Here is a 15,818-nt window from a genome sequence, read left to right as displayed (position 1 = left end):
GCTTGATCCAGAGAATACTGGAGGCATAATTTATCAACATCTTAGTGAAACACTTAACATCTCTCATACAATTCTTGTGGTCAGGAGGGAGAGATATTGGCTTGATGATAATACAGTTAGGTAGATTCAGAACTGGCTGAAAGGCTGGACCAAAAGAATAATTATTAATAGGTCTATGCCAGCTTAAGGAGAGTTCTCCAGTGGAATGACACAGAATTTTGTACTTGGCTCTATCCTGTTTAACATGTTTTCAAATGACTTAGATGTATAACTGGTACCCTTATTGGATTTGCAAATGACTCAAAGCTGGGAGGAGTAGTTAACATTTGGCAATTAAGAGAATGAGAAAGCAAAAAGATCACTGGAGGCCAGAACAATGGGCCAATTCTAATAGAATAAAATTTAATTGGATTGCAAGCACAATATGAGTCAAGTACAAAACAGAAGGTGAAAAAATTCATCTGATCTTAGCTTACATTAAGAAGGGTAGAATCTACAGGATGAGAATGGCTATACTAGCATATAGTGTATTCTGCCCTAGACAGAGCACATCCAGAGTATTGTTTTCAGTTTGGAATATCACACATGAGCAAAGACATTGATGACATGGGGAGCATATGGTGGAGGAAGATAATCCAAATGGTGAAGGGTCTCAAGTTCATGCCACAGAAGAAGGAGTGTAGGAACTAGGGAAGTTTAATCTGGAACAGTCATTGTATGGACGAGGCATTTGATTTCATTCTCCTTAACTCTAGAAGGAAGAGTCTGGAGTAACAGGAGGGAACTGTAAAGAGGCAGCTTTAGGCTTGATATAAGGAAACACCTCCTAACAAAATATCCCTGAATGTAATGGGGAGCTTTGAGAGGTATCAGGTTCCCTCAAACTGTAAGTTTTCAAGCTAAGAGTAGACAAGCACTTATCAGAGGTGGTATAGAGGAAGTTCTAGGCCACATGTTCATTGGACCAGATAGGCCCCAAAGTCTTTTCAACCTCTAAGATTCTGTAAAGTCACCCTTCCACTCTGTGAAATGCATTATCATGTAACTGTGTTTATTAGAGGTATCTCTCTGCGAGTCGTATCCCTTTACTAGACCATACACACTATGAAGTTAAGCAGAACATCTTATGTAAATCCTAAAGGCTGTAAACTCTTTGATCTGTCTTCTTTGGTCCCTTCTAAACCTCAAATGCTATTAGGGCAGGGACTATGCCTCATGCAAATGAGTTAAACTATGTTTAAATTTACCCAACGTTAATGTTTGAGTGAATGAATGAATGAATGAATGAACAAGGGCGTTAGGCTAGATGATCTCAAAGACCCTTTCCCATTTAATAGTCTTAGGATTCTACGCCCATACCCCTAGCATCAATGCATTCTACCAGCAGACTCACCAATCCCATATGCTCTTCCCTACGCCATTCTATCCTCCCCAGTCACTCCAACATTCTCCCCGTCCCTAATGCCTCTCTTCCACTGTTATTCCAAAAAAACTGAAGAGGTGCTTAGCAACCCCTAAGGGTTTGCTTGCTAATATGCAACATGCTAGATTGGTCAGAAGATAATTTAACAGGCCAAAATTTATTCTTATCTCCAGTTGGTAATTAAGGCTAGCTTGATGACTATTTCTTTCTGAATAGCAGTACTACACCCCTGGCCACTGTTCTGTCTGACTTCAGGAGGTGGTACAGGCTCAGCAGTGACACAACTTTCACAGAGTACTGAGCAAGCCACACTCAGATTGAAAAAACAACACCATCCTTGGAGACCCCTTACCTGCTGTCTGGAAATTCAGAGCAACCATCTGAGAGCCACAAAGCCAAAGTCGAAAAGGATCATAATTTGATGAGTCCACCCTTTGACCTTTTGGATAGACCCGAGTCAGTCCCTTTTGATTGTACTTCAAGAGTTCAATTGGCTTCTGCCTAACGATACTGTCGGCCTTGGTCTCCACGAAAGAGCGAATTTCTCTGAAATCAGGATTTTCTGCACAGACATATAGAAAAGGAAAGGAAATTGACATTTATCTTCAGGAGTGTGACACAGTCACAATCACAGCTAAGTCCTAACTCACCGTGCAAGAACTGGATGCTGGGTCTCAAAGATAAACCCCAGCAATCTGGCAAGACTATTGCCTCAGGCATACCAGTGCCATCCCATTTTGTAACCATAGACATTAGTTACCATACCCCAAGGCCGTTGCCCCACACTCTCAGGACTTCAAAGCTAGGCGAGCATTTTGAAAAATTAAATGCCTGCTACAAAGGTAGGATACTTTCAGGCAAAGGGGAGATGGGAAGAGGGGAAAGGGCAGGCCTTGCTATTACAGAGATCCTAGTATAAAAGTTCTTAGCGAAACCTTTCCAGTCAGTCTATTACTGGAAATACTAACGATCTCATATCAGAGGGGAGGAGGGAGGAGAGGGAAGGGGAGAAAATTTGAAACTCAAAGTCTTATGGAAGTGAATGTTGAAAACTAAAAATAAATAAGTAAATTAAAAAAAAAAAAGAAATACCAGCGATCTTGTTGGAACACTGTTTCCCTGTAGCCTGGCCATATGATGTTGCCAAGAAGACTGTCCCTGCGTTTTAGAGCAACTAAGTCAACTTCATTCCACATGTGAAATATAGAAGGAAAAGCAGGCCACAGAAAACCCTCATGACTGCCATTGCTATCTGTCCCACTTGCTTGTTGGAAGACCACTCTGTTTCACTGAATTACATTCTCTCCTGAGGTAAGAGTAGCCTTGAAATAATCTTGATAAGTTACAAGAGATAGCATAGGACAGCAGGAAGCACTGGGTTCGAATTTAACTCTACCACCTGCTAGCTGTATGTCCTTACTTCTCCGTGCCTCAGTTTCATCATCAATAGAAGAAGGTAAATAATAATTGTACTACCTATATCACAGGGCTGTTCTGAGGATCAATGAGATCATGCATGGAAGAGACCTTTGTAACCATGAAGTGCCATAGAAATACAGGGAGTTTTTCTGTACTATTAAAGTTCCCTCTAAAGTAGAATTCCAGTTTACCACAAAAAACCTGCCTGTGACTGGAACGGGCTCAATGAACAAGTGACATAATCCTGAGCCCTGTGCACAGAGATAATAATCACTCACATTTATATAGCACTGTGAGGTTTAAAAAGTGCTTTCCTTGTAGGCACCCAACAGATGTTTGATGAATAAATGAGCAGGCTACTCTGGGACACAGACTGCCTCTGCTTTGGCTCTATTGACCATCTGGCAGGAGCACCTGCTCTGGGAGAGGAATGGTCATGCTCTTACCCACCCTTTGTCCCTTAACCCACATTCAGCCCTGCTCCATCTTGCTGGTCCCTGAAAGGAAATTAATGATAATAATGGCTAATATTTACACAGTATTTTGTAGACATGATCTCATTTGATCTTCCTAGCAACCCTGTGAAGTGAGTAATGTAAGGATTACTAGTCCCATTTTACAGATAAGAAAAAGCTTTACTAAGGCTCACAGAGGAAGGGACTTGCCCAGGGCCATATGGTAGGCAAAGAGCAGAATCAAGTCTTGAAACCAAGTAGTCTGACTTCAAGACCAGTATACCATATACTATACCATATATGTATGTATGTGTATGTGTGTATACACATATAAATATATACATATATGTATATACTTATATGCTATACTGTACCATACTGCCTACTGGGTGAACATGACAGGCAGGAGTCACATGGTCCCTGTCCCTTATCCCCATTTTCCCTGTGAACCAGTGCAAGATGTGGCCATATGTGGGAGGAACTGTCATTCTGCCTAGAGCATCGTTTCCATCTGGAGTCCATCTGGAGAAATCCCAAATGCTATAATATTGTTCTTCACCAGACTTAAATAAGAGCAGCTACCCAGGAGTGAACTGAGATGATAAAATGAATGGATTACCTAAATTATCCTTGGTTTTACTTGTTGGCTTACAGTAGACAACTAAGTCGGAGAGTTCTATGGCAATTGATTGATTCTTCTCCCAGTACTTCATGTTGGTCTCCTGTTTGGAATAAAGACATCCCAGTAACCAATTTTCATGATCAACACAAATTTCACCACGTATTCCTTCTCGCCATGTTGTGTCTCAATGACGGTCCAGGGACTCAGATTTTTCATTTTCAAATTTTACTTAGAAAAAAAAAAAGTTCATCTCTTCCCTCCTGGTCTGAACTCTTTTAAGGCCCTAGCTAATTTCCTTCAGGCTCCACACCTACCAGTCCACACTAATGGGCTTTATTCTCAGGACACTCTTCTTTCAGTATGCAACTGCATGTGGAAAGGGCAAAATTCCATGAGAATATAACTCATATTTCCGAATTAAAGTATCCTTTAAATGAGCACCACCACCCCCACTCCTGCTCCCTATGCCCAACCTGTGACTAATCATTGCCTTCCAACCTCACTCATATACAAACTAATGAAGCTTCACCTCGTTCTTGTTAAAAGGGAGAAGTTATGACTCTGAGATGAAGCTCCAATAGCTTCCGCAAATCCTCTAAGGATGAGTGCTCCAATCTTGTGGCAAAAAGCCCCTCTCGTTCCAGTTGACAAAGGAAAGAAATTCATTTTATCTATTACTGCCTAGATATGCCCATTAGAGTCATCACCTCTACTCCTTCCCCACCAGAAATTGGACTCTGTCCTTGGAACCACTGAGGACTTTGATAGGCCAGCTTTGGCCTATTTTTGCTCAATTCTAGACCTCCATAGCTCTTCATCAGTTCAAGTCTTGACAATTGCAATAGTCTGCTGAATGGCCTCCCTACCTCGAGCCTCTACCCCATTCCATTCCAGCCTCCATTTATCTGCCAAAGTGATTGTGGCCTAAAGCATAGGTCTGGTCATGCTACTTTCTACTCAGTAATCTCTAGTAGACTCTTACTACCTCTAGGATTCAATACAAAATCCTCCATTTAGCCTTTACAGCCTTTCCTGCCTTTCTAGACTTCTCACATTTTACTCCCCTCTCTGTTCCTTGAAATTCAGCATCATTAACCTTATTGCTTTTCTCATACATGACACTCCCATCTCGTGACTGCAACAGGTTGTCCCCCAGGCCTAGAATTTTCTCACTCCTCATCTCCACCTCCCTGGCATCTCTAGCTTCCTTTAAGATTCGTCTCACATTCCACCATCTCCAAGAGACCTTTCCTGGCTCTCCCTGCCCACTACTAATGTCTTCCCTCTGATGTGACCTTCTTTTTACGCTGTAAATATTTTGTGTGCCCATAGCTGTTTGCATGTCATCTCCCCCATTTAGGATGTAAGCTCCAGGAACGCAGGTGCTGTTTTTCTTAAGCACCTAATAAAATGGTGAGTGACTAACATCCTGGACATCTCTCCCCTTCAAGTGTAGTCATCCTCTGTCAGCACGTAAACTCCTTGAAGTCAGGACTGTTCTGCTTCCACTTAGCACAATGCCAGGCACAGAGAAATTACCTAATAAATTCTTTATCTATTTTAATTTAATATATTCAAGTTTAGGAAACTCACTGCCTTCAACAACCACAGTGCTTGGCTTTCTGTGGATCTTTGGAGGCCAGTAAATTCTCAAACCTCTCTGATCACATAATTGGACATGTTGGGATCACTGCAAATTGGTAGAATTAAAGAAGACTGAGGCTGCCCTGCTACTGAGGCTCAGGCTAGTAGATTACTTGAACTCCAGAGTTCTGAGTAGCAATAGGGCCATACTCAATTGGGTATCCACACTAAGTTTAGCACCAACATGTGAGCCCCTGGGGAAGTGGGAAGGGAGGACACCAGGCTGCCTAAGGAAAAGTGAAACAGCCCAGGTTGGAAATCTGTGCTGATTAGAAGCAGGATATCCTAGGAGTAGCCTCTGCCCTTCCAGCCTGGGTGAGGTAGAGAGACTTGGTCTCAAAAAAGAAACAAAAAAAATAAAAAATAGGCTAGAAACCATTCTTTGAGAGAGAGGTAAAACTGAAATGGAAATACAGGAGGAAGTCCTGGCTGAGAGGTAGCCTGGGGTGTAGTGGAAAGAGTCCCTTTACTAGGAACAAAGAAATCTGGGTTCTGTACCCCAATTCTGCCAGCAGCTATGATATGATATTAGAAACGTCCTGAGTTTCCTAGAGGGTGAAAATAAGGGAATCAGATGAAGTGATTGTAGGGTCACTTCTAGCTCTGCTTCTTTAGTCACATCTAGTTTACCCAGATCTAGCACAAGAAGCAGACCTTTTTTCCAAATGTCTTCCCACTTCTCCTAACAACCTTCAGTCCTAAGCAGCTTTGGTCACAGTGGGTACATGGTTAACACTGGTGACCCATTTTTTGCTCTCAAGTATAATAGCATGAGGTTATTTTTTTTAATGTTCACATAAATGTAAAATCCAATTAAGGAGTAGTTTAGATCAAAGAGAACATGCCTAGCTTAAGTGGTTAGGATGATTTCAGGTTATTAAGCAGTAGGGGAAAAAAAGAACTTTCCAAGGAAATTACCCTTTATCCCATCAACAGAACTGCAGAAAGCCAGAGGAGACAACAAAAAAAAAATGATTTTAAAAAATTGTCTAAGATTCTCTGCATCTTACATTTGGCCCCATTTTTAGAGCAAGACTTTGGGCAAAATGGAAATGTGTTTTAAGTGTCTACTACCTTTAGCTGATTCCCTCTGAAGTTTCCATACTCTAGTATCATACCCAGTTCCTGCAGAAATGGTTTCAATCATCTCTAATAGAATATGAGCCTGGGAAAGGAACAGCTCAGTCTATTAAAGATATACTTGTATTCCTATGACTAATAACTATTAAAACATGGAGAGAAAAAGAGTGATAAGGTCCTTGAAAATGATCTCTAGAGAACACTGTTGAAAGGATCCCTAAAGTACCAATGACTCTTAAGGTGTATCGTTACTATCCTAAGAGAAAGTATACCTCTAGATTTCAAGTCAGAGAAACTAGGCTCAATTCCAGTTGAAACTAGGGCAGCTCTCCCACTCAATAGCTATGTGACCTCTGTAGGTGTCAGTTTCGTCATCTGTTAAATAAGAGGGTTGGACAGATAATGATCCAATGAGTCATGAAGATTGGCAGATTTGCAATGAACAGCCCTGCCACTTCATGCCTAATATTGTTTCTCAGCTTGTGAAGCAAGAGGTCAGTGTGAAAGCCTTTGAGTCTGACTCCAAGGCTTGAAAGACATTTGACCACATCTCCAAGGTGACTATCAAAGCATCACCTCCAGAGAGGCCTGAATGAGGAAAACTCACTAGAGTGCCTTATGGCCATGGTTCTCAAAGGGTGCTCTCTTTGATTGCCCATGGACAAGTCCAAAATGGAAGCACAAAACATGCTGGTATTTAAGGAACTGTCCCATTCAACACAGAGGTGGAAGATAGATGGTGTACAAGAAGATAGCTGTAACAGAAAGGACAATGGATTTGAAGTCAAAGGGATTAGGATTAAATCCCAGCTCTGCTATTTACTATCTGCATGATGTTTGTTGGACAAGTCACTTAAACTCTCGGTGACTCACTTTCCTCAAGTGTAAAATAGGAGAACTGTACCACAGAGTCTCTAAGGTCCTTTTCAACTTTAAATTTATAATCCTATGACTCTGCTTTATTACTAGAAATTCATCCACTGCAGCTTAAGAACAGTAAGTGGTCCTTTAAGACCATCTAAGGTGAAGTTCTGTCTAGGATCAGAGGCATCAATAAATTTATTATAAAAAACAATACAGTAATAATGAAAAATCCTCAGTGATGAAATAGGGCTCTCAAAGTTCCATCAAAGTACTGCTTTGGTTTTTTGTACTTACCTGGACCTAAGAAATTACTTATCCTTCTACTATTCCAAATATACTTAATGGTCAACATTTCTGAAAATAGCCATTTTTCAAACAGTTCCTCTACATTTATATGGCAGGGAGAAGAGACGTCAAATAGCTAAAAATCTACTACCATACTCTATATGAGACAATGATCTTTAATATGTTCCAAACATCTCTGGATACATAATCAGTCGATTGAACACTCATGATTTCTAACTGGGCCCATCTAATTATCATGTTCTGTCAAAATGTTTAGAACCTAGGACGCTATAAAATTAAGGTGGCAGCCTGTTTTAATATAGATGGGTTGACCAACATAGACGGAATTATGGACCACCTAGTGGACCATGGTGGACAGGCCTCCCTACCCTTGCCCTCTCAGTCTCATGAAAGCAGTGAGACTCTGGAAAGCCATCCCTCCAACTGACAGTCTAGTGCTCACCAATATCTACAGTTGCTCCCCACATGGGTCTAACCCAAAGCTAGGAGGCTTCCCTCTGAATGCTAGCAGGAATAGCAAGAATTGAGGGCACAATTCCACTATTCTAGACCCCTACAAACAGAATGCAAATAATAAAGCTCAATACCACTGTTGCATTCTTCCACGTGATTTCCCTGATGCTCTGGTACCACTCAAAGAGCTCTTCCACTTTGTCAGTCGCAAACTCTATGGGAGGATCATTTGGTTTCTTGGGTTCCAGGATGAAGACAAATGACTTCTGATTTTTTCCATGTGGTACTTTCACTTGGAGAGAACAAAAACAACAGTGTTTCAGAAGTCAGGGGCACCCATAGCAACCAAGCCTATTTCAATCTCTAAGTCACCTTCCCAAGGGGCAGCACTCCTTATAGTACATGGTTACTCAAGAACATGGATACCATCAATTGTCATCCACCCAAAGAAGGACATGTATGAAAATATGCCTGTATGGTTGAAGTGAGTGGGGGGCATCCATAAAAGATGTAGTCCCATAGCAGAACAGAAGTAGTGGATGTATCCCTTTAAGTGTGTTACTCAATCACCAGGTCACAGTGGTGAACAAACAGCAGTCTGCCAAACTTTTACTACCATAGTTCATTACTTGTTAAAACTTAAATCTTTAAAAAGCTGATTCCTTCTCCTGGACTTCAACCCCTAACATTCCCAGAGCCTTCCTTTTCTCTGTCCACTCTTAGGACTATGGAGGACACATTTCTGCCTCGTAGTAAAATATGTATGTGTATATGGAGGTGTGTATAACATGTTTATGTATGTGTATATATACATGCACATATACAAACATGTATACATTTATATATTATATATGTAATATATTTTATTTAGTAAATCTGCAATATAGTTTGGATTGAGAAATACAGCCCTAAAAAATAGTTCATTCAAAGTATTTTATGCTTAAAGTGAAAATAGGCATTAATTTACAATAACTCAAAAAAAAAAACCCTTTCCCAAGATTGAAATGAACTGGCTTGCCTCAAACCTTAGAAAAGAATGAAATTCCATCTGAAAGAAAATGAAATCCACCTAAGAGAATGTCTATTAAGGGAACAGTGGCCATAGGAAAAGCACTAGACCAGGAATCACAAAACTTTAAGGGGAAGGCAACAGAAGCTAGAACCCAGCTCTCCCACCTCCTAATGCAATGTTCATTCTCCATACCCACTGATGATGCTGCCCCTGCACTACTGTACCCAACAGATGATATCTTGCCCTTCACACCAATTCCCCAGTCCATTTGGTCACTTTCTAGAAAAGCACAGGAAGGCAAAATAAGTCATGAAATTTAGGAATCACAAAAGTTGTCAGGTTCCTCTCAAGAAGTATCCTAAGGCTGTATGGGAATTAACAATGAAAATTGGGACTGTGGTGATCACCCACCAACGTTATAGGTGTTAAGATCCAAGATTCCTCTGCACAGAGATCCTAAAGGGTTATCTTCAATAATCTGTGGAAAAACGAGAGTAGTTTCAAGAAACCTGGAGAACAATTCACATTATTCCTAACTAAAATGCTAAAAACACAACCAGATTCAAAATCATACCACTGAACTGAGACACTGCCCACGGCCCTTTTTAAAATTCATCCTCATTACAGGATAAATATGTCCATAGGGAGATGGAAAAGGAATGAGGCACAGAGCTTGCAGTGACCTTGTTGCTAGCAGAGACCTGAAATCTTCACAGTGGGTCACTTTTCAGCTTGCAAAAATATGCATCATGAACTTTAAAGGAAATCTGGAGCCATTTCATCCAGCCTGCTCTTTCCAACTTCTCTGTCATCCTCCCTGACTACGGAATGGGGCATCTTGGTTAATTTGCAGTCTCTATATGCATAAGATATGGGTTCCCAATCTTCAAAGAATTAGAGCACAAGAGACTATACTTAGAATAATATGCAGCTTAATTTAGCCTTCCTCTGATTGTTCAGGACACCACTTCAGCCCTGCAGGGGACAAGGGTCATCATTATAAATATCAATGATTGTTCATAGGATCCTAGATTTAGACCTGTAAACAATCTTACAGATCATCTGGTCCAGCTCCTTGTTTAGCAAAATAGGAAACTGAAGCTCAGAGAGGCTAAGTACCTTGTCCAGGGTCATTAAGGTAGCAAGTAATGGAATCAGGGTTTAAATTCAGATCTGTTGACTCCACACCCAGAACTCTTTCCACTGTAGTATTTATACTGTGTGGTAAAACTCAGGAGCTCTGGTCATGGGGACCTTCCAGGCAAAAGAATGCTGGACCATAGAGGAGTCCTTACATTAAAGTTTAATCCACCTCAGACCTTATTCACCTCTCAGTTCTACTTGCTACTTTAATTACTCTCAGGGTATACTTAATACTGGAACAACTGAGGTAGAATCATTTAATCTATAAGATTACTTTAAGCAGGGGACAGGGTCCTACCATGGTCATTTTCCATCTGAAGGAAACTATCCTGTCCACTCAAAATCTTCCAGGACAACATGATTAAAACAAAATTCATTGGCTGCAATGACCCCAGAAAAATCTAAGCCCTTTTCACCTCTCACTTGGACTACTGTAACAGCCTTTTAATTGGTTTCCCTGCCTCAAGTCTCTCCCCTCTCTAATCCATCCTCTACACAGCTCCAAAAATGATATTCCTAATGCACAGATCTAGCTCCGTAAGTCCCATGCTCAAGAAACTTCAATGGCTCCTTATTATCTCTTGGTTAAAACTCAAACTCTTTTTTTTCTATTTAAAGTCCTTCACAATCTGGATCTAACCTGTCTTTGCGGACTGACTACATATTACTACCTTTCATATTCCAGTCAAATTGGCCTGTTTGGAAACCTCCACATACAATATCCCATCTCTTGCCTTGATGCCTTTGTATAGAATATCCTCCATGCCTAGAATCTTTCTTTCATCATTTCTCCCATCTCCCTTTCTTTAAGGCATAACTCAAGTGCCACATCCAGTAAGATACCCTTACTGATTCCTCCTGGGTTAGCAGCCCCCTACTCCCCAAATTACCTTGTATTTATTTTACATGTATCTTCACGTCATATCCCCATAGTAGAATGAAGTTCCTTGGGGGCAAGGATTGTTCCCTTTTGTCTCTGTATCTTTAAAGTCTAACAGTGCTTGGCACTTAATATATGCTTGGAGATAGAATGAAATAATGAATTCACTGAACTATATTTTGATCATGTTGAATCTCTGCCAGGCCAACATGGCAGCTCAAGTTAAATTGATCTTTTTGTACCATTCATGAAAGGGGACATGCAACTTCCTTGGGACCATTATCCAGGCTCACCTGTTTTTCCAGCTCTTCAAAATCAACTGTAGATATGTCCTCCACATAATTAGATGGAAAATATTGCTGAATCCTTCCTCCATAATCACCCTTCCACCTAAATAAAGCACAGGACTATTAAGCCTTTGTGTGAAGGGTATTAATGATCCCTGCATAGCCATTTACTTCCCCAGCTGTTGTGCTGGTTCCCTGGTGAGATAAAAGCTGCAGCTGGTTACCCAGTCAAAGGCAGCCAGAGCTCACTAGAGATGACGATTTCCAAAGGGAAATGTGGCTTCAGGGACTGAAGATCACTCTTTTTTCTCCCCCAGCCCTTGCCCTATTGCTGTATCTGGCTGGAGAGAAACCCCCTAAATACTTCAGAAGAGAGAGCCAAAGGTCTGAGATGGTTAGCATCACTAGCAGAACCACTATTCACCGCTGAGCAAGTCTTGGGCCAAAGGATGGGAGCTGGAGATGCTTAAGGGGAACAAGAGGTGCCCCATCCCTTCTCTAAAAGTGTTCTCTTACTCCTCAGCTTTTCCTAAAGTGTTTTATAGGGATCTCTCCTTTAACCCATCACACTCAATATAGGTATCAGGCTTATTAGCATATATGCCCTATACATCCCATTAGGTTGTTAGCTCCTTTGAGGACAGGTACTGTGTTTTTTCCATCTTTGTATCCTCAGTGCCTAGCATGGTTCCTTGCACATAGTAGGCACTTAATAATTGCCTTGTGATACTACCCACCCCTCTCTTAAGAAGCTCACTATTGAATAAAGAACTCTTAGGACATCCTTTAACAAACTGAGGTACATAAGTGTAATGGACTGTTATTGCACATAAGGAATAGGAGAAGCATAGGAAAGCTTATATGAACTGATACAGAGAAAAGAAAGCAGAACCAGGAAAACAATAAAGCTGATGATCAGATCAGGGTAAATGCTAATAACAACAAAACTGCATGCTATGTAATTAGAATGATCAAGCCTGACCTCACAGAATTGACAAAATGTACCTCCTGCCTCTCTTTGCAGAATGGGGGAACTAGGTATGGAGAGTAAATATGTGTGTGTGTATGCATGCAAATACCAATTTACACATACATATAAATATACAAATATATGCATATACAAATATAAACCTACATAAGTATATTTGTGTATATATACGCACATGTACACACACCTACTGTTCCATATTTAGTTCCCCTGTTTTGTGAAGAGGGGAAGGAGGTACACTTTCTCAGTTCTGGGAGGCCAGGCTTGATCACTCTCACTGCACCGCATGCACTTGTGTTGTTCTTAGCATTTACACTGCCGTGGATATCAGCTATCTTGTTTTCCTGGTTCTGCTCTTTTCTCTGTATCAGTTCATGTAAATCTTCCTATGCTTCTCTTAATACTTCATTCGTTATGTGCCATAATATTCCATTACATTCATACATATATACATGTTATGCAATATGTCTGCATATTTGTATATGTATGTATATGGTGTATAATCATGTCTGATATGATTTATATATTGACTGGTTTTCAGAACTGATTTTTTCCTTTCTTTTTAAATTCTGGTTATAAGGAATAGCTTGCTAAAGAGGAGGAAAGGCTATATTTAGATATTAAGTTGATATATGAGCAAAACATAACAAAAATGTGATTTTTTTTTTAAAGAAAGGGAAAAAAGCTATAACAGAAGGGACCCTAGTCATCCCTAAACCCCAAATGGTTAAAAGATAAGCAGTGGCTTTCTCTCCCCCTCCCCCATTTTCAGAGAGGTTCACTTGGGATGGGCATTCCCAGTACTTTTTGGCCTGCAAGGTCACCAGGACCAATATGCACTATGTGAGAGGCCAAAGGGTAGTGTTCGGTCAGAGCTGGTCAACCACCCTTGAGCTAGAACCTATGTAATAGAACACACCCTACTTTGCTAGTTCCCCAGGAACACCCTACAGAGGGACACCCTACAGAGGGAAGGTACAGGAAGCCCAGCCCCGGGCCTGACACAGTCCTAGGAGCCAAAGGAGCCTTTAGCAAAACTCTGAAATGGGGGAGCCTATGTGGGGCACAGTCTTACCAACCACCAGGCTCCTTGGAGACATTGTGGATGAGGGCCCCCCGACAGAAGCTAAGCTCATCGCCACGCTTGGCTTTGTAGTCATATAAAGCCTTCACAGTTCTCTGGGGCTTTTAATGAAAAGAAAAAAAAATCAATGAGATGGGGAAGGGGAGGCAGGGAGAGACAAAGGGAATGGAGGGGGAGGCTGGTTAGGTCCCAATCGATAACTCCAGCTTCTTGAGCCATTTGACTTCCTTCTCATGAAGACTGAAAAGGCTTTGCTTCAAGGCTATGGAGTGACATCTATTGGCATGAGAGCATGGGCCAATGCTGCCTAAATACTTCCTTGTGTGGATGCTGAGCTGCTAGGACTCAGAACATTCATCTAAACACTAGCAGCAGCAGATTTAGCAGCTGTCATCATCTCTTTTCCCAATACATGCATAAAGGGAAAGACACAGCACAGAAATGGTCAAGTCAGCTCCATATCCCTGCTGGCAGTGGTAGGACTTGGGAAACTCTCAAAGAAACTGCATTTTCTGGCAATGCAACAGTTCCTTCACTTAATTCATGCCTTTTAAATTCTTTTACTCAAGTTAGTCAAGCAGCTTATCTGCACCCATGTAATATGGGCAGCATTCCAGCAATTTCTCCTTTTCTCAAAGGATGACTGGGAGGCAAAGAGAAGAAAAACAAGATTCTCCCATAATACACTATGAATTCCTACTGCAGACTTCCTGGGTTACTGTTGAGTATAATCAGTGCACAACAAAGACAAGCAGGGAACTCAAGAATGAGTTCATTACGATGGCCCCAACTCCCATAGTCTTCCTCTAAGAGATTTTTCTCAGTTCTCATTCTCCAAGGTTGGGGGCCAATATAAAGAACCCCCAAAAAGTCATAGAAATAGACTTGAAAGGGCCTAGTGCTATGTGCTCTGAGCATCTTGATGAAAATTGAGCCCACATCAATACACTCTGAGATTTCAGAAGGAAAGGTACAATATAAATACAAAATATACTAATAGATCTTCTTGGTTTTAAACAACTCAGCATAATTAAATCTGAACTACCAAAACTGAGGAGGAAGGAGGGAGAGGTGACTCCCTCTGCTTAGAAAAAGGGTATTCATTTCTTAAGAAATGATTCAGAATCACAGAATTTCTAAGTGAGAGGGGACTCAGAGACCAGTTAGTCTCAACTCTCTGCCAAAAGGAAACTCTTCTTGAACACACTCAATAAGTGGTCATTCAGCCTTTGCCTGAAGACCTTCATGAGAAGAAACCTGCTACCCTTTCCAGAGCAGCCCAAATCACTGCTCTTAGGAAGATTTATCCTGACATTAAACCTAGCTTTTCCCCTTTGCCATCTGTACCCATTTCTCCTAGTCCCAACCTCTGGAGAAACCATTAAGATCCTTCAAAGAAGAAACCCTCTAGAGAACACTTCATATGTCACTCAATTTAAACGCAGTTCTTCGGAATTCATTCCTTGCACATAATATCACTGTATTTTAAATGTACTATCTCAGAATGTTGATGATCACTTACTGAGAACACACCATGTGCTAGATGCCAAGATGAAAATAACAACAAAAATTCCTCTGTAAACTTTGTCTACATGAGAGATGGGGCAGGAGGCAGACTGGTCAGGTCAAGGCAAAAATGGTGGCCAGCAGTTGCTGGGGTGTGACCCTACGTGACAAAATGGACATGGGAACAAGAGTTTTCTCATTGGGGGTTAGGAGATCAGAGAACCAGAGAATTTAATGAATATCTTCAGCCAATACAACTAGTATATCCAAATTATAAAGACTTAACCATAAATAATTTTACCTAAACTTTCTCAATCAAACCTTGGGGTTTCAGCAAACCAAAGCTGCACTGGGATTGTATATGTCTGACAGTCTGACATCTCATTTCTGGGAAAAATTTGATTTTCATTTCTCCCATGTTTATTTTTCTCCACAAACATTCTAAAGAAGGGACAATTTTTTTTAAGTTAAAGAAAAGTAAACACTATACCGTTGAGGGGTTAATTTCACTGGGATCCACATACATCCTGACATCATAGAGTGAATTTATGTCCCTTTCCTGGAAAAGAAGAAATCAAGAAAATATTTTAAAATGAAAAGATATACTATGCTCTCCTGGTATTCTTTGCATAAAATGCGATGGCAATTAGCA

General features: G+C 40.8%; 1 protein-coding gene across 2 annotated transcripts in view; it reads right to left on the bottom strand.

The window, feature by feature from the left end:
• The window catches only part of PLCG2 (phospholipase C gamma 2), a 168,580-nt gene that overhangs the window by 22,392 nt on the left and 130,370 nt on the right, over positions 1 to 15,818 (bottom strand). For both annotated transcript variants that reach the window (XM_072634199.1, XM_072634200.1), the window contains exons 21-27: positions 15,657 to 15,725; positions 13,652 to 13,761; positions 11,595 to 11,691; positions 9,690 to 9,756; positions 8,401 to 8,558; positions 3,917 to 4,019; positions 1,776 to 1,985 (exon numbers count right to left, since the gene is read on the bottom strand). In XM_072634199.1, coding sequence (XP_072490300.1) covers positions 1,776 to 1,985; positions 3,917 to 4,019; positions 8,401 to 8,558; positions 9,690 to 9,756; positions 11,595 to 11,691; positions 13,652 to 13,761; positions 15,657 to 15,725 — 814 coding nt within the window. The remainder of the gene's footprint in view (positions 1 to 1,775; positions 1,986 to 3,916; positions 4,020 to 8,400; positions 8,559 to 9,689; positions 9,757 to 11,594; positions 11,692 to 13,651; positions 13,762 to 15,656; positions 15,726 to 15,818) is intronic.

This window comes from Notamacropus eugenii, chromosome 1, assembly GCF_028372415.1.
Source record: "Notamacropus eugenii isolate mMacEug1 chromosome 1, mMacEug1.pri_v2, whole genome shotgun sequence".
In the NCBI taxonomy this organism is placed as follows: Eukaryota; Metazoa; Chordata; class Mammalia; order Diprotodontia; family Macropodidae; genus Notamacropus; species Notamacropus eugenii.
The sequence above is the reverse complement of the archived record's forward strand: the minus strand, read 5'-3'. Positions and strand labels throughout refer to the sequence as shown.